General features: G+C 41.4%; 1 protein-coding gene across 4 annotated transcripts in view; it reads right to left on the bottom strand.

The window, feature by feature from the left end:
- Positions 1 to 23,856, bottom strand: part of WDR47 (WD repeat domain 47) — a 47,099-nt gene extending 23,243 nt beyond the window's left edge. Inside the window, exons 1-6 of one of the 4 annotated variants that reach the window (XM_081946856.1) lie at positions 23,323 to 23,856; positions 22,964 to 23,011; positions 6,300 to 6,465; positions 4,616 to 4,699; positions 3,683 to 3,767; positions 1,438 to 2,240 (exon numbers count right to left, since the gene is read on the bottom strand). In XM_081946856.1, the coding sequence (XP_081802982.1) occupies positions 1,438 to 2,240; positions 3,683 to 3,767; positions 4,616 to 4,699; positions 6,300 to 6,457 (1,130 nt within the window). In that variant the 5' untranslated portion in view covers positions 6,458 to 6,465; positions 22,964 to 23,011; positions 23,323 to 23,856. Of the gene's footprint in view, positions 1 to 1,437; positions 2,241 to 3,682; positions 3,768 to 4,615; positions 4,700 to 6,299; positions 6,466 to 22,514; positions 22,626 to 22,963; positions 23,012 to 23,322 lie in introns of those variants that run through there. The other 3 variants (XM_081946855.1, XM_081946857.1, XM_081946854.1) reach the window with 3 other exon arrangements.
- Between the last annotated feature and the right edge of the window lie 222 nt (positions 23,857 to 24,078).

Raw genomic sequence — 24,078 nt, 5'->3', positions numbered from 1 at the left:
TGAGACTAAAGAGGTTTCTTGTTTTGCACAGGATGATTCCTATATAGATGGTGGCAGTTTACTCAAGAAGAACTAAACCAGTGTATTATTTGTAAACTTTGACTCAAAGCAAGCAAAGGTTATGAATGATCCCAGTTTTGACTTCATGCCGGCATACAGCGGGCCTTCTAGCTCCAAACCAACAAGTGGCTATTGGTAGTACATAAAACTAGCCTCTCCTAGTCAGATTCTCCTTAGAGGTATCCCAATCCCTCTCGGCAAGAGAGCAAAAGCAAAAACCCTGGGAAGGTATGCCCTCTACACAAGAAACCACATCCAAACTCTGAAATGTAGACCTTCCAAGAAAAATATCATGCTGTACCAGGAATACACCACTTGAATGCTCTTAACTGATATCCACTAGGCTAGGGAAAGAACTAGAAGTGCCAGATTGTCAGATGAAAGGATGGGTCTGGATGGAAAAGTAGTTAGGTTTATCAACTACAGTTTCAGCATGTTACCAAATAGAGGACAGGGGATATCTAGTTTAATCCTAGTATGGGAGAATAGTTTATCACTGTTCAGATTAACCTCTGTAGGAGAAGGATGGAAAACAGGTGAGAAAGAGTAGTTTGAAGAACGCTCCAAAAATCAAACAACTTAGCATAGCAAACTCCCAGCTTAATGCTATTAATGATACTTTCATAACTAATTTTCTAAAGCAAGTTCAGCCTACATACACTTTTTATATATTGTTATTAAAGCATTATGATCTGACAATGGTTAATTACCTATTCTTGTTGAAATGCACATGGTTGGGATACTACATTTTATGCATATTATTACTGTTTCTATACACTATTGAAAAATATACTGAACACATTTTCTCCAGACTTTAAATTGTTTTGATTCCTATCCCCAACCATATTCTTTCAGTGACTTTCACCTGTGTTCGCCCTTGATTGTAAAATTGTATAGTGTTTTTTGCTTGGACATACTGAATGGCTTTCTTTGTTAAAGCCGAGATGGTGCAGTGGTTAGAGTGCAGTACTGCAGGCTACTTCAGCTAACTGCTAGCTGCAGGTCGGCAGTTCAAATCTCACCGGCTCAGTCTTCCATCCTTCTGAGGTGGGTAAAATGAGGACCCATATTGTTGGGGGCAATATGCTAACTCTGTAAACCGCTTAGAAAGGGCTTTAAAGCACTATGAAGCGGTATAAAGCCTAAGTACTATTGCTATTGCTAAACTGCAAACCTTCCTGTGCACTGATAATGCTTAATAATTAAACAAATATTTAATCACTTAATTACTGATCACTATGCACTGTCTCCTATTACAGTTATTAAACATGTATACAATCTTGTAATGAAAAAGAAGTTTTAATATTTATATTATACTGAAAAAAACTTCAAATTCAAGTTTCTTTGCATAAATATCTAAAGTTGAGGACCACTTACCGTTCAGGTGATTCTTCACAAATGCTATGGCAATCTGTAGTTTCCAACATTAAACTGCGAGTAAGGTTCTGTACTCCTGGATAATGGAAGTTAGCAAAGGAGTGAGACATAGAAGATGTTTTTGTCCCAAGATCTGTGATACGTTTATCATGACCTGTTAACCCACAGGAGAGTCCATCCAATGCAGGATTTAAGGAACGGGTCATGTAAGCATCAGCGGATTGAGGCCGCCTCAAGGGTGAGGACGGATAAGGAGAAAGTTTGCTGATGAGGGGTGTCAAAAGATCAGCGTACGCAGCTTTTGTAGGTTTTAAAAGTTTGTCAACATGAATGTTAAGCATTTTTTGTTCAAAAGCACAAGAGAAAACAGTAGAGGGCAGATTCTGAAGCCATGATAGCAAACTAAGGTCCAAATCATCACATCCATTCCCGCATAAAAGGTCAATTCCGAGTAACACTTCACTCTCTGTAATTTCCTCTCCTGTTGCTTTACTCTGACAGAACTCAACACAACATTCATATAACAGCCCCTTCATCAGAAGCTGAAATAAGCGATTATTGCTTGCTTTAAATCCAGCCTCACTTAGTTTTCTATCAGCAGGAATAAACTCTGCCACCATGATACAAGCCTCTTCAAAACAGTGAACTCGTGCGGTGCTGGGATTCCAGTCCTTGAATTCTGCATGGTTAGTCAGACGAGGCAATGTGAGTAGTAAACACAGTTTGCTATAATCTTCTTTACAAGGACAATATTCTTCTAGAGCATGTAGGCACTGCACAGCTTCCTGCATTGTAAATTCCAACTGCGGGGGAAAAACATTTTTGTTTATTTAAGGGGGAAAAAGTCAGTTTATCACAATGCAATTAAACATAGCTGCAATTCATTTTCTCTGCTAAAGATATTTCTTGACCACACTAACACAATACAGTGCATATTAGTTTTGTATGAAATCTAGTGTTATTTCTTTCTCATGTACATTTTTACACCAAGTTTAAAGCACCTTTTTATAGACCTACTTTATATGTCTGGTATTAAAACTGGACTACTTTTTTAGTAGGTTGACTCAGCCTTCCATCCTTCCAAGGTGGGTAAAATGAGGACCCAGATTGTTGGGGGGGGGGATATGTTGACTTTGTAAACCGCTTAGAGACGGCTGTAAAGCACTATGAAGCAGTATATAAGTTTAAGTGCTATTGCTATTATGCAAAAGAGCATTACTTTTTTCAGTCAGTCCACATGTCTCATAGATGGTTGTCCACAAATCCAATTAATAACAAGAAACGAAGTATCAATAGCAATAGGCCCTTGGGTGCAGTTCCAAAACAACTGAAGCACCACTTGAACACCATCTAGTCACAATCTGTCAATTGCAAAAGGCAGCTTTACTTGCAACAGCCTGGTGTGAAGTTGGTTTGCCCCCTGTGGTGCACCAGGAATAGTGCTTAAGGATGAACCAAATGAATTAACAGTCTTACGGCAGCCAAATAACTATTCTGTAATTATATGTAGTCTCTTGGCTAATGTAACATCGCCATATGATAAACGAACAAAATTGGAATAGCTTACATCCTGTGATACCTCTAACATCATCAAACATCCACAACTGTCCATCCCATGTCCTTGGAAAGGACTTGATAGATGGACAAAAATGCCAAATCCTGTCTGAATTCCGACTGTGTGATTAACTATAATGATAATAATACTCTGCCTTATCAGTCAAATTTAAGGAATAACAACCAAATTCACTGATAAATAAGAAATGGAAACATTTCCAATCTTCTGTATCATATTAAAATCATATCTCAAAAAACTCAGGCAAATAAAGGAATTTAACTAGGGAGAAAAAGACATCAGATTTCATGTCACTTAAGCTTCTCTGTGGAGAATGTTTCAGAGTAAGAGTCTCATGAATGAAAAGGACCTATTATAAATCACTGTCTCTCTTATTGCAATACATGGAGATGTTTAAATAAAAGTCTAAAAGAAGATATTATTATCAGCAAGGTTTTCTTAGTCCAACTTGAGGGAATTCAACATGATAGCTTGTTTAACACGACAACATTCAATCCTTGTGATAAAATGGTATCAGGATCATTGTATTAAGTGGAGTTTAGCTTTTGCTTAACAATAGATGTCATTATAAGGTAAGTTAAGACTGAATTTGCTACTACTAAAAATCAAGAAGTATTAATGATTTTTATGTTCTACTGTGAGGATGTTATATATATAAATCTCAGAGCTTACGTGATGAGGCTCATCCTCTGCAGACATTGCATTATTTACACATAAGGCTTCTAAAAATTTCTGCTTCAGTATGATATAACGAAATCTGTAGAAAAAATAGAAATGCAAATTAAGTAGAAACAGTAACAGAAATTTCTATGGATTTTAATATAAAAAGTATTTAGATTAAATTTTTGAAATTTTGAAAAAAAATGAAAAAATTGGAACAGTTGTTGCCTTACTATTATTTTCAGACTACCGCAATGACAAGTTACTTAACTGTTATTTTATTTCTATTTACATAAAGAAAGGTTAACTGTTATTAGTTCAACTGATAAGCAGTCAAAGAAAAATACACTACATCTGAATACATTGAATAAGTTCTACAATTAATTTTTAAGAAGTATGAACTCTGTGAGTGCAAGGGGATCTCAAAATAAAATAAACCCATTTATATGGGCATTCTTGCACCTATTTCCTTTGATTATGATTATTATTTTGTACAGCAGTTCCAAATTTTGTTATGCACAATGGAGAGGGTTTTTTTTTAGAAAAAAGAAACCTATCAATACTTGCCAGCAGATGGTCTCATGATCCCAGGCAATTAGATTTATAGCACTAAAAATAATTGTTTGTCTAAAAAAAAAAGCTAATGTCAGAAACAAAGTGTTCATCTTTTGAAACAGCTTGCAGGCCATTTTTTCAATCCAATCTGAACCAGCAAAATTTGCCAAGGTCAGTTAAATATCCCTGTATTTGTGATATTACAGCATTAATCATATGAACAGGGTTGCAGTTGTGGTATTTTGTAATGACAAGGAAAATTCTCCCAGTGATTATGTTCATGCAATCTTCTTGGCATCAGTATAGTTAGCCTTTCTGTTTTTTTAAGTGTTTCTTATTTCTTAGTATAATCTATAGTTACCGGTATTACAAACATTAAAAACTGATTACCTCTTCTTGTCAAATTTATCCATGCACTCTAGTGGCTGGATGAACTGAAGAACCTCATCCCACTGGCCGTCAAGAATCAACTGTCTTTAAAGAAAGGGGGGGAAATGAACTTAAGGAACAAACAAATCATTCCAGGAACTATAACAGTCAACTTTCAGGATACAATACTCTGGAAACAATTACGGTAATAAAATTATATACTCATTTTAGCAGGTAATCTTTGAGGCCCTACAGACCGGTCCAAGAACAGATGGTAAATATTTTTGTCTCTTTCAATGCTTAATAATTTGTCTAAAATACTTCAGTATCAATGCATATACTAATACAGTTTGGAATTTTTTTTTCAATTCTGTAGGATAACAAGTACATAGCTCACTAAAATATATTTTTATGTTGGACAAAAAACTGTACGAAGAGGGATATAAATATCTCTTTATATGTAATTACAATATAAATTCTTGGCAAATTGATGGAACAGTCCAAGAGATAAGAATTGCAACAGCTAAAATAATTGAAAAGATAAAGCTGTATGTGAAATTTTCATTGTATAATGTATTAGAATTTCTGACCAGTGCATATCACCGTCTATATAATTTTTTTAAAAAAATTAAAATTAGCCTTATTTTTTTCAAACCTAAAAAAAAGAAAAGTCCAAAAATAACTAAGGATGCAACAAATCTGCATTTTATAATGCTATAAAGTGCTGGTGGCAGGCAAGAAAATTACTTAAAATATTTTTGCTATTTTTAGACAATTAAATCTCCCCTTTTGTAACATATTATAATTAGTGTAATGATACACTTGCACACATTATGTATCAAAAGAGAAAATTTAATCTAATTATATCTTATTAAAATTGTTTCCGACCAAATTTGAATTATGTTATTTTAACTGCTTGTAGCCTTTTTGCACTGTAGCCCATAATGTAACTCTGAAAAGAATTTGGTTTTGTGGATGGCAACTTATAGCAAGGTCTTTTATTCCCTTTTATGTGGAGTGTGAAATACTTCACATTAGACACCTGAAGCAGCCCACTTCCAAAAGACACCTGAAGCAGCCCACTGAAGGATGCCAACCTGTTAGCATTATTTGACACATGCCAACTTCCATTGCTTACTTCAGTCACCGGAGGTACTTACAATTATAATTAAAAGATTTGAGATAATGACTGATTGCAAAATAGGTTATATAATATTATGCAAGCCCTATAGTTCTCCATTGAATTTTTAATACAGAAAGATTTATAGCAACCAAACATATTTTTTAATTTACTCATTCATTTATATCCTGCTTTTATTATTTTCACAAATATATAATGTAATATATATAATGCATATGGAAAATGGAAAGTAAAATTACTTTTATTATTTTTTGCAGAAAGTGAGAGAAATTTTATTCTTAAAAATAGGAATAATTTTGGGCAATGGACTAAGAAAATGATTTTTTTTTTGCTTTCTCCTATTTATCAGCTCAGTGAAGAACACCGACAAATGCTAGCATTCCTTGCCAGTTCTCTGTATTTTTTCCGCAGCTGTGAAGAGGATTGTACAAAATAGTTTAAAGACACTGGAGAGCAGAAACAGGATCATGTGGAAATGCCCTTGGTTTGACAGGGATTAAAGCATCTTGATTAAAAAATGATTCAATTTTGCAGCATATTTAATAATGTGGTAATAATTTATACCTTAAGAAAAGCATATCATCTGAGAATAGTCCATTAATTACACCACTTTCTTTCTCTAGAGCCAACATACTTATATGAAGCTTTCTTGAATTCAAAAAATCCAGTATTAGTTTGACTATTTCAGCTTCTTTTACGTTCACTGTCTCTTCAGCTGTCATTGTGTAGGCTGAAAAGCAAAGAAAAATGCAAATCAGATCCAACCTAAGAAAATTCCACCTGGCATTAACCTTTTATTTAAACAAGCACAAAAAACTTAAATTAAAATGTCTGCCATTCAATATATTCATATCATTTATACAAGTATTCACATTTGATATCTTTGCCGAGAGCAATGCTAACATACTAAGGTATGTTTCAATTTACAAGGATTCAGAAGCACAAACAAGATTAAACAGCTTTTAAGAAGTCTACAGAATATCTAGACATTAATAAAATAGAAATTCTACCTGATCTTATAGCTACATATATACAGATTTTAATACACATACAATTCTTAAGTACCGTATATAATTATTAACATGACAGAAGACGACACATTTATTACAAATGAATACTTTGTACTACATTTGTTCTATTAAATCTGTCTTTTCAGTTTGGGGAAAAATGTCACTTATTTAATGTGATTCAACATTTTCTCCTCATTTATATTCCATTGCAAACTCAAAGAACTAGTCAGTATATATTATTCAAAATAATATCCGTAGATCAGACTTTGGGCATATGGTATCAGTAGGGAATGAAGTAGAAGAAATAGCCATGGTTGGCAAGGTTGAAGTAACTGGAGTAAGAGAAAGATACTGGATGAAATGAATTGACTAGATCAAATAGATTAATGGAATATCCTTGAAAGGAATATGAATTATTAACAGAACAGGTCTAATAGTATTTGCCCTTGCAATCCCCAGGGACCGTTCCCAACTCTATGGTCCTTAACTGACTAACTGCTTGGGGTCAGAAATAAAAATACAAATTGTTAATAAACTGCTATTTTTAAACACTGGAGAAACAAGGAAATGTTTTAAACAATGCCAACTATGGAAAGCCTTAACTAAAATATTTAATTCAATTAATATGTTTTAGAAATGAAAGTTCATACATCTGTTCCTTTCTTGGTTGATAAATAAAATAAAATTAAGATGATTTTTTCTGGAAAACTGCAAAAGTGATATTTGAACATAGTTGAAAAAGTGTTTTAATTGGCTTTCTTCAAACACCTGCATTTTTCCAGGATCCCATTTTTCAAAATTGTTGTCTGAATATACATGGAAATACAGCTAAATCAAAATTTAAAGTAGCTATACCAAATTTATAAAATATACAACACTTGTAATTCTTTCAAGGTAGGTGTTTATTTTATGTCAGTGCACTTTGCACAGCTCCTGTTTTGGTACATTGCACAGCCCTATTACTTAGTATCTTGCCTACCCTATCCCATTGTTTATACTGCATTCTTTTGAATGTGTTATATATTAGTTTTTGTTGCATTTCAAATCCTACCAAAATGTGTGACTTTGAATGAAATAAAACACAAAACACCTTCTTTTGCAGTTAATAGATTTGATTTGCATTCACATTTTAAGGCATAGAAGATTAGAATAATTAGAAATGTTCATACTTAGAAATTTGTTTTATACTCTTGTTGGCAAAAGGAAAAGGAAAGGGCAGCTAGCTTAGATGTGTCACTTAAAGAAAATTGAGTATATAATATCATTGTGTATGACAAAACACAAATAAGATGTTTTCCTCTGTTGAAAATAGCTGCTTGTATTTTTCCCCCCACAATTATTTCAGTTTGTTTGAAATAAGTTCCTTATTTCAGTTTGAAATAATTGTACAACTTAATTGAGTTGTACATTTATGTTGTGGAAGGCCACCCCTGCCCACATTAAAATATTATTTATTCTTAATATTAAAAGAGGTAGGATAGAATATTTCCCCTACAGGAGAAGAGGAGAAAAATCTTAACAAAGACAGAAAACAGCCCCAGTCTTCCTGCCATCGGAAAACAGATGCAAGCTGAAGCTTGAAGAGGAGTGAAAGACTGGTCCAATCTATTTCTAAGCAAAGAGACTCCAAATAAGCAACATAATCAGACAAGCCAAAGCTGAAAAGATTAGCTGGGACAAACACCTAGGATACATTCCCCCTTTTGTCTGTAGAGTCAATCATGACCCCTACATATCCCCATAGGAATCTGGCAAGAGCCATTAAAATATTAAAGGACACATTCTTACACAGGAACAGGCATCTCAATCACAAAGCCCCAAAGAATGTATAAAAACCTACCTGTACCTACTCTCAACCCCATTTTGTCAGCCACCACAGAAACATGCTGCTGTCACTAGTTTCTGGCTACCAAATAAACAGATACTTCCTTTCCTGCAGCTTGCCTCCATTTTATTTCCAGTGTCTCTCTCCTGACTTGGAACTGCACTGGATTTTTCTTCCAACAATGTGATCCCTGGAAATATTCCTATCTAGAATGGGAATCTCAGAGGAACAAACTGACAGTCTTTTACCATTCAAAACTAAGAGATCTTTAGAGCTTCTTAGATTTCTTCTATCTCTTCGTCCTACTACATCTTTTTACCCATGAGCATTGATGGATCCTAAATTTAATCAGTTTTTTTGCTAGCTGAATAATAATTATATGGAAATCTGATATGTTTAAATATTCAAGGAGTTCTTAAAATGAAAATATTACAGATGTGAAATATGACCAATTAACTGAATTTTAAGGTGACGAAATGCAATTAACACACCTTATTTTATTTTATTAAATATGCGTACATGCTTTTGGGCAGAAAGCAGCACAATACACAGAGAATAACCTATACCCATGATGGCGAACCTATGGCACGCGTGCCACAGGCGGAGCCATTTCTGAGGGCACAGGCGGAGCCATTTCTGAGGGCACGTGAGGCATTGCCCTGTCAGCTCCAGTGCGCATGCACCCGCTGGCCAGCTGATTTTCGATAGTTTTTTTTTAATCTCCGGAGGATTCCCTGAAGCCTCTAAAGGGCGAAAAACAGCCCAATGCAAAGAGAGCTGCCGGAACGGGGAAAGACAAGCGGCAAGGAAAGGGGCTTCTTTCACTCCTGCTGCCTGCTGTGTTCCCCCCTCCCCCCTGCTACTAAAAAGGATCCTGCCCGATCGCTGAGAGAGCTGCCAGCATGGGGGAGAGAAGCGGCAAGGAAAGAGGCTTCTTTCACTCCTGCTGCCTGCTGTGTTCCCCCCTCCCCCCTGCTACTAAAAAGGATCCTGCCCGATCGCTTGAATCCACAGGGAAAGGAGAGAGCTGCCAGCACGAGTGAAAGAAGCCTCTTTTCTTGCCGCTTGTCTTTCCCCCGTGCTGCCTGCTGTGTTCCCCCCTCCCCCCTGCTACTAAAAAGGATCCTGCCCGATCGCTGAGAGAGCTGCCAGCATGGGGGAGAGAAGCGGCAAGGAAAGAGGCTTCTTTCACTCGTGCTGCCTGCTGTGTTCCCCCCTCCCCCCGCTACTAAAAAGGATCCTGCCCGATCGCTGAGAGAGCTGCCAGCACGGGGGAGACAAGCGGCAAGGAAAGAGGCTTCTTTCACTCGTGCTGCCTGCTGTGTTCCCCCCTCCCCCCTGCTACTAAAAAGGATCCTGCCCGATCGCTTGAATCCACATCGAGGTTGCCCCACCCACCATCGCCCAGGTCCTCGCTTCTCCCAAACATTTCTTTGCCTACCTGATTTCCAGCTCCATCGCGTTTCTTGTCATCGTGTGCAGAGAAGCAAAGTTTGTGGGACTAAAAAAAAAACTTCAATCAATTACAACTTGGGGAGGGGGAAGAGATCTCGCAAAGTTGGAATTGATTGATTGAAAGGAGTTTTTTTTAGTCCCACAAACTTTGTTTTCCTGTCCAAAACGGCAAGAAACACGATGGAAAAATGCTACGGAGGGGAAATTAAATAGGCAAAGAAATGCTTGGGAAAAGGGAGGACCTGGGCGATGGGGGGTGGGGCAGGCTCCATGGAGTGGTGCTGAAATGGAGAAAAGGGCAACAGAGCAGCCACCTTGAGGGGGAAAAAGCTGCTTTTCCTTATTTCCTTGCTACTTGTCTTTCCCTCATGCAGATTGGTCTCTTCCTCATTTCCCTTTGAATTGCAGGGACCAGGCAGGATCCTCTGTGCTAGCACGGGGGAGGGAGGGGGAACAGAGCAGCCACCTTGAGGGGAAAAAGCTGCTTTTTCTTCTTTTCTTGCTGCTTTTCTTTCCCCTGTGCCAGCAGCTCCCTTCCTCATTTGTCTATTGACTGTAGTGCCCAGGATCCTCTTTAATAGAAGGGGAGAATTTAGCAACTGGACTCACACCTGCCATTGTAAAAAGGGCCCAATCTTTACACAGGAGAATGATAAGGGAAGGTTTTTTGACACAGGAGCACACTTGAGCATCCCCCCACCCCCACCCCAATCTCTGCCCGTTAGTGGCAGAGCAACTTCTCCCCTCACTGGGTGTTAGCCAAGGGGAAGCAGCCAGAGCAGGGAATGGCGAGGAAGCCTTGTGCAAAAATGCACGGTCCACACAGGTGAGCGGGGACATTACGTTATGTGGGTTGGCACTCGAGTTCGTGTGATAGCGCGCACGTATGTGCTTTTGGCACCCGAGGCGAAAAAGGTTCGCCATCACTGACCTATACTGTAGTTACACAAAGGTGTATACTGTAGTTATTACAAATGTGTAATAATAACTTTAGCAGTAGTGCCAAAAAATACAAAAAGAAAAAAAGATATTTATACCTTTCTTAAATGGAATGGCAATTTGAATTACTTCATCTATAAAACAATTGTCATTAAAGATGAAGGAACTATGTCTTGTCATGCACCTAGTCTAATTTTAATCAATTCACTGATATCTAGTTAAAGCAGTCTTCATATAAAATGTGTAACTGCCATTCCATTTGGCAGTGGGTTCCAGCCACAGGCATGAAGTACATTTTACATTTCCCATAATATTAGGCTATATTATGTATGAGGTAAAATTCAGAACATCCAAAAGGTTAGGAGCTATGGAAGACTGGTTTCTATTACAAACAAGTTTTGGCTTTTTGCTCAATGTAATAATTCACTGCTACAGAATAGAGATTAAAGAATCTTACACAATTGTGGATTAGAATTCAAGATGCAAAAATTCTAGTCACAATGACAAAACTTGTATGGGTCACAACAATTACCTGACATAGGTAGCATAGGTAGATTACATGACAATATTCTTTCCCACAAATATTTAAAAGCTAGCAAACTCAAATGTTATAAAACTACTATAACAATATTTCCCAAACAACAACAAAAATTGAATATAATAAATACAACAAAATAACATTTTATTCCTTAGTAACCTGTAACTATCTGGTAATTTAATGATCAAGGTATCTCTTCTGCCAGGCAATTGCTCCCAATTACACTTTGAAGAAACACAGGAATTCCATACGCAAAACTTTCAACACACATTCTGTACTTATGCACCCATGCCATGTAATAAATGACCGTTGGCTTACCTGAATGGTCATTCTCTAGGCGCTGCAGGAGTGTCCAAGCATGGGTTAACTTCAGCTTGCTGCCCAATGATTGAGTTCAAAGATTGTGTAGCCACGCCTCCTGCTCCCCTCAGAGGCTCAGTTGAAAAAACAAAGGTATGAGACCCAGAAGGATGCTATATGGAGAAAAGTCTATGCCATAGAGGTAATAAGTCACGCACCCTCAGGCAATCCCAGGGTGGATTGGACACTCCTGCAGCGTCTAGAGAACGGACCACATCTCGGGGGAGGACAATGTGACAGCAGACTGGCTGAGCAGAACAACCATCAGCAACTCGGAATGGCAACTTCATCCATCTCTGTTCTACCAACTGACCCAGAGATTTGGTCTTCGGATAATAGACCTATTTGACAGCTCCCCCAGTTCTTTTCAAGATTCCAATGCGCGGAAGGGACGGATGCTTTTCGATGCCGCTGACCTCCTAGACTGTTATACGTGTTCCCGCCCCTCCCACTGATACCTCAGGTGATCAGGAAGATCTTATTGGAGGGCCCCGAAGTATTGCTAGTCGCCCTGCACTGGCCAAGGAGGTCCTGGTTCGCTGACCTTGTCAGCCTGTCAGTGACCAAGCACTGACGCATACCTCAGGAGCAGGTCTCCCTCAGCCAGGGGGCCATACCTCACCCGGACCCTCAATGGATTTAGTTAGCCGTTTGGCACTTGAGGGGGACCTCTTGAGGCATGACAGTTTCTCTGACAAGGTCATTCAAACCGTCCAGGCGACCTTCCACCGGTCTGGAGTGATTGCATCTTGAAACGCTTGTACACTATATGGATGTTGAGTTTCTTGAGGTCAAGTATGGCTCTCACCCCTCCCGAGGCTTGGGGACTAGAAAGAGGATCGAGTAAAATCCTCTGCCCTCCTGACCCCGGGGCACCTGCTCTATGGCTGCTACGTCCAGTAGATGCCGGATCTCTGCCTGCATCAATTGTAGCTTGTGGGTCGATTTCGGGAGAGGGCAGCGGATAAAGATCCGTGGAGGAAAGGAAGGGAAGTCTAAGGTAAGGCCGTGACGGATCATGTTCAGTACCCAAGCGTCCATCGTTGTCTCCTCCCACTGGGCGTCGTAGAGCTGTAGCCGACACTCAATGGGAGGCAACCGGTGAGGGTCATTTGGGTCTGCGAAAGGAGCGGTTGGAGAACCCTCCTCAAAAGGACCCATGGTTACCCTGTTGTCTGGTTTTGTCCCTGAAGGGTGTCCTATCCTGAAAGCGGTCCTGCGTTTGGGGATAGGATCTGGTAAATCCCCCAGATGTGGAGGGGGAGTCAGTGTTCCAAAACGGCTGCCTATGAAAAAAGGAATGACCCTTGCGATCCGGTTTCTTGGTGACTGCTGGTAAGATTTTGCGTTTGTCCTTGGACTCAATTAAGACTGAGTCCAAGGCCTCACCAAAGAGTTTACCAGCCATGAAAGGAGCCAAGGCCAACTTCCACTTCGCCTTCATGTCCGCCTGCCAGTAGCGGAGCCACAGCAGACGGCGTGTGGTCACATTAGATGCCATAGCCTTAGAGGAAAATTTGGTGGCATCAAGGGAAGCGTGGCCCGAGTATTCGACTGCAGCAATAATTTTGTTGATGTCTTGGCATAATCTAGTGTCTCCGGCAGGGAGGTTGGCTAGCAGTTTGCGGAGCCAAAATAGGGCTGCCCTGCTGAAGTAGGAAGAGGAGGAGGAGGCTTTCATGGCCCACACAGTGGCCATGTGAGTCTTATGACAGGCCTTCTCCACCTTCTTGTCTTCCGCTTTGAGTCCCTCCAGTAGGTCGGCTGGGAGAACCGAGTTGGAGGTCATCACCACTATGGGGTCATCTACTTGAGGAAGCTTCAGGAGATCCTCCATGCCGCTCTCCATAGAGTAGAGCTTTTTATCCATCCATCTGGGATTAGCCATTGCCCCAGGGTGGACCCATTGTCACTGGATAACATCCAGGAACAGCTATGGTGCCAGAACCAGCTCCTGAAGGGGGGGTGGTCTCCTTAAAGAGACCTGCGCCTGGATCCCCTGATCCGACCGTTTCCTTACTACCCTGTTCAGTGGCAGTCTTGTCGGATTGGGCGGGGAGTCCCATTTGAATGGACGAAGCCCTAGCCTTGGTCAGAATGGCCTTAAACATTGAAGGCTTGAATAAGCCAGAGAAGGCGGGGGCGTCGGGGACCGGATTCTTGTCCTCCGATAGATCAGAGCGTCCTGTCCACCCTCCTCCTCTTCAGACATCTCGCTGACAGCTGAGGAAGCAGGAGGGGAGGCTCCGGTGGATTGAGTGTGAGCTCCTGTGCTCTGCACCCTAGCTTTGGCTTTGGTCTGGAGGGGCAAGGTGAGACCCAGCTGTTGGATGCCATCTGCAATCCCGTGATATCGCCCATGCAACCACCTCCTGCATCGCTTGGGATAACTCAGGAGTGGTCCCAGAAATAGTGCCAGAAGGGGGAGACTCCTCCCCCATTAGAGAGCAGGCCTCCTCCATGTCCACCTCTTCCAGGGAGGAATCAGGAGACCTGGGGGATGCCCTGGAAGGGTTGGGAGAAAAACTAAAGTCCCCTTCGTCTGCCAGAGATGGAAAGCCCTCCCGTAGAATATCTACTATGGAGATGTCTTCAAGAACCTGAGCTGGTGGTAGTTCCTGATTTGAACAGTTTGCGCCTTGGCACTAACTGCCTTTTGAAATTGTCTCTCCAGTACCTTCTGTCTTCTCTCAGCCAACCTTTCTGCAGCCTTTGAGACCTTCCTGGGTTTGGGCTGTTTCCCTTTTGCAGGGCATCCTGCACTGTCCACTTTAGCAACAGGGTTGGGCCTGCTGCGCTTGTTAGACGTAGGTTCAGTTTGATCCCTGACTTCGGCCACACTCTTGCTGGCCATGGTACACTTCCAGCTCTATCACAGCTTTGTTGTAATTAGTCCCTGCATGTGATATAGCTTTGGATAATAGGCCCCTTTAATTCAGTCCAACTCCTGAGGAAATGGGGCTCGGCAGGGATCAATAACAGTGAGCAATATTTTTGGCACCAAAATTGGAAGTCCCAAAGCGCTGCAGATCTGCGCTGGAATAAGGCAGAGAATGGCCAGAGAAAAGCCAAACTCCCTGCAGCCGCTCTTAATAGTCTTCCTGGGGAGGGGGGGACCTGCCTGGAGCCCCAGAGCGAGCTTCCAACAATAAGAAGCCCTCCCAGCGGCGATTTACTGTGGAACCAGGCTGCGGCAATTCAAACGGCTTGAAAAATAAAGCACACCATTTTTTCCCCTTCAAAATGGCCGCCGCAAGCTTTGGAGTGCACCGGGGAGCTGTCTAAACTGAGCCTCTGAGGGGAGCAGGAGCAGGATTGCGTGGCTACACAATCTTTGAACTCAGTCCTTGGGCAGCAAGCTGAAGTTAACCCATGCTTGGACACTCCAAGCAGCGCCTAGGAGAATAAAGGATTTTAATTTATTTAGCTAGACCCCTTAATGTACCTTCAACATGATTTTCCTTTTAGAATTAATAGCAGATGCTATAGTGTTTTAAGTGTTATGTTTACTTAAAATTCAATTATAATGTCAGGTTTCACATTTTGATGAAATAATTAAATATTTACTGTACATAATTAAATCTTTTCTGTGGAAGCAGGAAGTTTCTATTCAAGTACTAAACACTATTTGGGACTGTGATTTTTTTTAATATTCCTTTTTCTTCTATCTGTGCTTTTTCATCTATTTTTAATAGTTATCTTATCTGCTAGAGCACTCTATTGCTGGGTGGATTAAATATACAAACATAACTGAGCCAATATTTGTCTTTTACTCTTTTTATATAATCAGGATTAAATAAGAATAAAGAGCCATCTAAATATTATGACTTGATCTAAATCTTTGAAACAGCTTTCCGACATAGATCAGTTACCAGATTAGTAGCTTTTAAATTTGATGTGCATAAAATGTAAATTTGGACGCAGATTACATATATTTGGTACTCAATATATAATAAACTTTAATGTAGATCATGTTATCATGTTTGGCATACTGGGCATTGCCCTCCTTATCACAGAATGCTATTGTCTTCATTTTTTAATTATGGTATATACGTAATTTTAGGAAGATTCCATTTGCTCAGAAAGTATTTGCGCATATACTTACTGTAGATGTTTAATTGAAATTAAAGGGAATATTTTAGTTTAGTTTATATGCACCTTAAAAAAATTACCAAAGGAATACGGATATATTGAAGACACTGTAGAAATAGTTATAAATTACTAAAGGAAATGTTTTTGCTGTCCTAACTGGTAGTACTCAAAGTAGCTGGACTAAGAAGAAAAGTCCTACACAATCTTAAGTATGCCTCCCATACTAGTTGGACTAACAGGGGTGTATAAAACTGTTGCATTCCTTATAAATAAATTATTTGTTCTTCACTATGGATATCCCCTAATATAAGGCAATATTAGGAAAGATCTTTTTAAAAATTTAGGCATATGGAACAGGTAATAGACAGGACAACATGGAAAGCTTATAAAAATACAGCAACCCCTATTCCAAAATAAACTTTTCAGGTGTTTGGATTATCCAAGAAGGGTTATAGAAACTTTCACACTGCCACTGTTTTCATTCCACAAACCTTCTGTCTGAAGACAAATTATGATTATATTCATTTTTGCTAAAGTGAGCATTTGGGAACAAGGAATAATAAGTTAGGGCGCCCCCAGCCCCCACCCACTTGGTTAAACAGGTTATGCTACAATAAAACTCCTTCATCCCCAATATGCAGAACAAAAAGAAAGGGGAAAGGCTGGCACTACAGCTTCAGAAGAGAAAATAGACAACAACTCTACTCAGCTTTACTTCAACTCTTTTGTCTGGACTACAGAGGAGGAGCTATAAAGTCCTCAGATTATCATTGCACTTATAGGAACTGAAGCTGAGAAACCTGAGGGAAGGCTGAGGCGAGTTTTGCTTCTAATGTGAAAAAGGAGCCGCAAAATCCCTAAGTATCAATTTATAATTGTTTCACATATATTACAGTTGTCAGAAATAAATCAGATCAGCTGTCCAACACCACAGATACCATGGAAACACCAATTTGCTTTCAAAGTCATACGGAACACTTATGTAGAAATGAAGAGAAAAAAATGCCATGATTTAAAAATGATAGAAAATATTTGTAGCTCAGGTGGTAGATGTTGGCAGTAGTTTTTTCTCTGAGCTTGCGGTTAGCTTCCAAATTTGATGAATTCATTGAAGCCTGATATTCTACCAATGGATCTATCAACAAACATGTTGACTTGGAGTCAGCCTGCAAACTCAAAAGGAAGCATATAAATCGAGCGATCAACCGAAGGCACCAACCACCTCTTCATTGGGTGACCCTCAAACACAATCACTAGCTGGTCGCATGACAGGTGACATGGCCTGACCAGCCGGTCACACAACCCACATGACACTTGAGATCAATAAAAGCAGTGAAGAACTGAAAAAAGTCCCACTGAGGATGTTACCTAGCCTGGTTCAGAAGCTAAACAGCAAACTCGGAGAACAAACCACCACCAACAAATGATATGATTACTTTGCATCCTTGCATCATTTAAAGAAATCCTGTTACATTCACCATAATAAGAACAACACAAAACTGAAGCCCCCAACTATTTGCAATATTCCTTTCCTTCTTTCCTAGTAGCTTCCAATGAATCTGGAGATTGCTCCATTAATTTAAAAAATATTTGTACAGAAAGTAAATACAATTCCCTTGGACAATATATACTGAAAAAAACTATCTGTTATTAGCCTAGACCAGTGGTCGGCAAGCCGCGGCTCGCGAGCCACATGCGGCTCTTTACACATTTTAATGCGGCTCTTCTGTGTGCCGGGCGCCCGCTCCCCTCCCGAGGCGGGCAGTAGCAAATTAGCCGATCACGCTGCCTGATCGGTTAATTTGCTACTGCCCACGTGGCGTGATCTACGTTCCCTCTAAGGTGCGTGGCTGCACGGGTGGCAGTTTTCAACTGCCGCGGTGATTTCTATTGCCACAGGCTCCGGAAGCTGGGGAGGTCCTTTGCAGGCAGCTAGAATGGGCCGCCCGCAAAGGACTTCCCCAGACTTGCTTTGAGGAGCACGGGGCGACTGAGGCTAGTTGTGAAGCCCCAAAGCCCCCGCCGCCACCGGAAGAACTGCTGCCACCTCCTCCTCCTCCTCCTCTAATAGGCAGCACTGCCGGATTTGTCGCCCGGCGCTGCGGCTGAGATGAAGCCGCCAAAGCTCCAGCCGGCATCTTCGCACGTGGCAGCGGCGCCTCCCCTCCGCTCAGAGCACCTGAGCTCTGCGCTGGGTTACCCCTGCCCCCACTCCTCCTCCGCCGTGCTTTTGAAGAGCCATGAGGCTGCAGGACACAGTAGGAAGGCGGGGGGGGGAGCAGGGGGAAAAAAACCCTCATGGCTCCTCAAAAGCACGGAGAAGGAGGGGGGCAGGGGTAACCCAGCGCTGAGCTCAGGAGCAAATCTGGTGATTCTGTTGGAGGAGGAGGAGGTAGCAGCAGTTATTCTGGTGGCAACTCGTCAGCATCTTCAGCAGTAGCCCTGCCCACAATGAAGAAAGCAAAGATGGAGCAGATCCACGCAGATGACGTTGCTGCAACATGACTGGAGGAGGAATTCTGGGAGTTGAAGTCCACAAGTCTTCAAGCTGTCAGGTTTGAAGACCCCTTGGGGTTTTTTTCCTAAAGGTTTAGGGATGCAAGGATCTTGTAACTTGACAGCTTTAAGACTTGCGTGCTTCAAATGCCAGAGTTTATTGAAACTAAAAACAGTGTACCATCCTATGTATTTTCGGTTTTAAAAATGTGGCTCTCAAAATAAATTTCAATCGTGGTTTTGGCGAGATTTGGCTCAGTTGAAAAAAAAGGTTGCCCACCACTGGCCTAGACTAGAAGATGACCCTGATGGAGATATACAGATTCTGTTGCCAAGCCAATAAGGCAGTTTTAAGCCCACAGTATCTAGATAACATTCAGAAGTGGCTCAGGTAGACAGACTTTAAAGATTCTATCTATTCAATCTCAATACAAATAGTTTTAGACATTCTGTGGAGTTGATTTCAAGGTCTGGTCTTTGTAGTGGGGCTGATATCAATAGGGGCACTGAAGAACTAGAATCTAAATTCATTTTCACTTTATTATGTCTTATTAATGTGTGACAACTGGTATCCATGGCCAACAGAGCTCCACAGCTGATTCTACATAACCCAATAGTTCAAAGAAGGCAGACACAATTAGATTTAGTTATCATTTCTCCTTTCTCTCTTGAAAGATCCTAGCACCTAACTAAACAGAGGAATGAAATCTTACTAACAATGGTTCAGACAATAATACTTTTAATTTTAATTCCACAGTCTTCAAACTTTTTAAACAAGGGGCCAATTCATAGTCCCTCAGACTGTTGGGGGGGGGGGGGCAGACCGGCTGGGTGGGCTGGCTAAGTCATATGACTATGTGGGCATGGCCAATTTAACAGTCCATTAAACCATGCACATAAATTAAACTTTAATTTGCTTTGCTCCTGGGGGTGTTTTATTTGCTTTTGTTTGCATGTTGCTCTTTTGGTTCACTTTTCTTTTTACTAGATCATTTTTTCAGTTGTTTAGGAGTCTAGTGTCCACTTCACGAAAATCAGTTTTTCAGCAATTCTTCTCAGCCCCAAGAAACTTACAATCAACAAGTCTCTCTGTCTCTCTTTGTGTCTCTTGTCTCTGTTTCCCTCTCTCTGTGTGTCCCTCAAGGAGGTGGGGGAGGGGAAAAACGGGCTCGTTTTTCACCTCCCCTGCCTCCAGAATGTCTCTGCAGGCCAAACACGGGCTAAAATGGCCCGTTTTTTGGGCAAAAATGAGCTAAAACATCCTGGGTTTCTGGCTCCTGGGGCGTATGTGTGCCCCATTTTTCTCACAAACACCCACCTCCAGAGGCATTCTGCAGGCCTAAAACAGCCCTTTTTTGGCCAAAAACAAGCTAAAATGCTCCATTTTTCACCTTTCCCGCCTTCAGAATCTCTCTGCAGGCCAAAATTGTTGGCCTTACCTTCCAGTTCCAACCTGCAGGGCTCGCAAAGGTAAGTCCTGCGCTCAGCTGAAGGGTGAGGGCCAGTTGGTGGGTGGGGAGATGTGGTGGTGCAGCCTTGTGGTCCTGCAATGGCATCGGCGGGCCATATGTAGCCCATGGGTTGTAGTTTGAGGACCCTTGCTTTAATTGCTACGATCTTGTAGTCAATCTATGATCGAGTATATAACTTCTACAATCTTTTTCAGCTTTGTAGATAATCTTTTATTTAGTCACCATGTAAATCCTTGAACAAATAATGTTGTTTTTTTTCAGCTTTATTGCTTGCCAAGATGTTAAAATGATTAGTTTCCCCCTTTCCTCTCCAATCCTTTTGTTTTGTGTATTCATCTCTTTTGCCTTCTGTCTTTTATAATGTTGTCCCAATATTGTGTTTATCTTACCTCTGATTTTAAAAGAAACATTCAGTCTCTTTTTTAACTAAAGAGCAGGACAAAAATGCTACTAATAAAAATAAACTTGGTTTTGCAATGCAATTGTTGATATTTAAAGCAAAACAAAGATAAGGGCAACAATAGCAATGCATGTAATATTTTGAATTCAAAGCAACAACCTATTCTGTAGAAAAAGCAAGATTCAACACATTTTCTTTAGCTTCTTCCCAAACACCAAATGTGGTCTAATTCTGTTTAGTTTTCAGAGTATGATTCTGAGACAAACAGGCTTCATCCTTTCATATCATTTCTTTCCATCATTCTGTTGGAACAGAAAGAATAATGAAAGAACGGACACACATGTTATTACTTCTAGAATTTGTTCCAATTCCTTTACCAGCACTGGACACGGAAAACATCTAATGTATATCTTCCTCCATGAAATAAAGTAGTATTTTGCTTTTGCACACACATGTCCTGCTAATCACAGACTGGAAATGCCTCAGGAACCATATTTAACTCACCAATGACCTACCCAACAATCAATCTGAACTCATTCTTTTTGCTTCAATTTTCAAATGGGGCTGTGGTATAATCTTTAAATGACATGTCATAAAAGGCATAATTAGGGGCATGAGCCTACTCTGATCTTATCAGCTATCTGATCCACTGCAGGCGCATACTCCCTTCTCTGGGTGCTTAATTTTTTCAGCAATTTGCCTTTGGCAGTGATACTTTTTCACTATGCCAAACATCTATATCTCCCATTTCTTTTGCCAAACTGTAGACGGCAGGGGAAGGGGAGGGTTTTCTGGTGCCAGTTCTCTCCAGAAAAAGACCTTTCCCTACAGAGTGATATTTGAAAAAAAATTACTTCATTGCCCCAGAGACAACCTTGGGAATTCTTAAAGACAGAAACTTAAAGATCAGTGGTTTATTGTGAACTACTTCTGTACAGCAGGTTCAACAAAGGGAAGGAAATGATAGATAAGATGAAACAACTTCATAGGTGGCTTGGGGACAGAAGTAGCCAAACTGGCACTAGGTTGCAAGTAATTATTAAGCATAACAGGATAATAATGAAACATGGAGTAAAGGGCCATGCTCAGCAAAATCCAGCAGAATGTGAAAGGAAACAAGAAGGCTAAGTTAGGATGAGGAAGGTGTAGGAGTAGGGGCATATGACAAGGGAATGAAAGAAACATACGAGACCAAGAGTGATTTAGATTACAGAGGGCATGGGAGAAGTAAAAGCTATGTATTATAGTATACATGGGAAAGATGCTCCTGAAAGAATATAAGAATATAAATAGCAACACAGTGGCATGGATGCATCTTTGCTGTATGTGCTGGGGTGGGGGTGACCGAGACTACTGGAAGTAATCTCAAACAAGATAAAGCGATAGGTTTTTTTGTGACTGAAGTGTTTCATGATTGGGCCTGTCTACTATGATAGCAGTTTTGTGAATGTCCAATTCCTGCAACTGCATTCTGAAGCTTTTAATATTTTCTCAACATATGTTCTGTTGGAGGCTCCTGAATATTTAAACTACAACAGATGGACAGGACAGCAACCAGTATAAGGTGATATATTATTTATCTGCAACAATTAGTAGACATAGAAGAAGGGGAAAAATAAATTACAAGCACATCATCTTTTGTTTATATGTATTTAGTTTGTGTGGTGTGTGTGTGTGTGTGTGTGTGTACTGTAATGCCAAAGTAAACAGACTCATATGGATAACCACTAACATTTAGTTCTCTATAATTCTAAATATACCAGGGGCCCATTATATTCCATAAGGGTTGTGGCACAATTTTATATTCATAGCATTCTTAACATTTTCAATCAGTTTGAATGAACAAGGCATTCCATTTAATCAATGAGTTATCATAACCACTACAACATTTCCAACTATCTGTTCATAGGCTGTCGAGTTCAAAACTTTCGTATAACCATAAGCCTGATTTTTATTTGTATACAAATATGTCAATAAACATACCTGAATTCAGCATATGTGCATTCTGAATAATACATCTCTATTTTTTTTACTGCAGCCCTATCATGCAGACAAAGGATTGTTGAAAGTATGTGATGAAATCGACTGCCTGAATCTCTTAAGTGATCTTGAACTCCTGCTACAATACTATAGATTGGAACAATTGCCAATCTTTGCTATAAAACTGTAGGCACGTAATACTTAATACTCACAAGAAACAAAGTCGACAATAACAGCCATAGTATTGCTTTCTTAGAAAAACCAAGATTGAAAACCTGAGAAACAAGGAGAGCTCAGAGGGAAAACACTGCATCTTTCTCTCCCCTTTCAGTGACAAGGCAAACCTAGATTTCAATCATTGAACTTTATATACCCTATTTATATCCAGCATTTCTGCTTTTTTTTTTTTTAAAAAAAACATCCTATCCAGGCTGCAAGATCATCACCGAAGTAGTAACCTAACCGTAGGGAAGAGCCAAACAGCAGCAGGTGCTGTTAAAACCCAGGGAGGTTTTTTTTTTGGCTCCTTTGTGGATGCTGCAATAACAAAAGAATGTAAAGAGGCGCACAAGGTGAGAGAAGAAGAACTAGGTCTTAGATGCGCAACCAACGTCGGTCACAAGTTGGGCAGACAGACAGACACAAACACACCCCTTCTGACCTGGAAGGCAGGACGGCAGGGGACGACGCGAGAAGGCAGGCAAGGTCACTGGTGAGAGGAGAGAGAGAGTTAAAGAGCCCCGTCCTTCCGACGCGTTCAGCATCCGCGCAGCCCCACCGAGGCTGTCTTTCTCCTCCCCGCCGCGTCGCTTCCTCCACCGGCGCCAGTCCCTTTCCCCCTTCACTCCTTCAAGGTCTCCCACCAACCCGAAGCCCGATCCTCAGAGGCCTCCCTCGGGCCTTCTGCATCCCCCTAACTCCTCCTGCACGGCTTCGTCACCTCAGCGAAGCCCTGCCTCGGCGGCCAGCAAAAGACCCGCCGGCTCCCGGGAATGGCCCCACATCAAAGGAGAGACTCACCTACAGGGCGGGCCTTTCCCGAACCGCCGACTCCGAGAAAAAAATCGGGGTGAGGGAGGGAGACGCACAAAATGGCGGCAGGAGCTTCCCAGGGGTGTGGGAGAGGAGGAGGAGGAGGAAGAAGAAGAGCCCGTCCAAGGCTTGCGGCCGCCGGCGCCCACAAACGCGGGCCCGTGCCGGCGGGTTGCTTTGCGCTCGCTTCCTAAAGACCCGAGAGGCGGCGGGCCGGCTGTGTGGTTGTCAAGCGGCTTCGCCAATCGCCGCCCGGGAAAAGCGGCTCCGCGGGGCCCGGCGGCGAGGCTTGGGCGGGGTGACAGCGCAGCCGCCTGAATGGGAAAGCGACGAAAGGGGCGGCGAGGGCGGGCGGTGGCTGCATAGAGGAGCTCCGAGGAGCGGCGTTTCCCAGGCGTTGGTGGTAGCTGGACCGGAGCCCAAGTCTAGGCAGAACAGTGGATGGGGCGGCGGCGGCAGGGATTGGGTTGGGAGGCAGGCAGGACGCGGCTTCATGGGAACGGTCCAATTAAAGAGCAGCTCCCGTTCGCTTGATCCCTTTGCCTTTATTCCTCGCCACGGATCTGTTTTCGGCCCCTTCCCCCCCTACCCCCCCCCCCGAAAGGTGCGAACGAGATCTGGCCGCCTGGAAGGTGCCGCTTGGGAAGGCTTCCCACTGCAGGGATATTGATTCATTTAGGGTATTTCTTAGCCGTTCTCTAAAGGACCCCGGAGGGAGCTTGCGTGAATGCGAATGGCAATAGC

This window comes from Natrix helvetica (genome assembly GCF_964273705.1).
Source record: "Natrix helvetica genome assembly, chromosome: 3".
In the NCBI taxonomy this organism is placed as follows: Eukaryota; Metazoa; Chordata; class Lepidosauria; order Squamata; family Natricidae; genus Natrix; species Natrix helvetica.
Note: the sequence above shows the minus strand (reverse complement) of the source record. Positions and strands in the feature narration are given on the sequence as shown.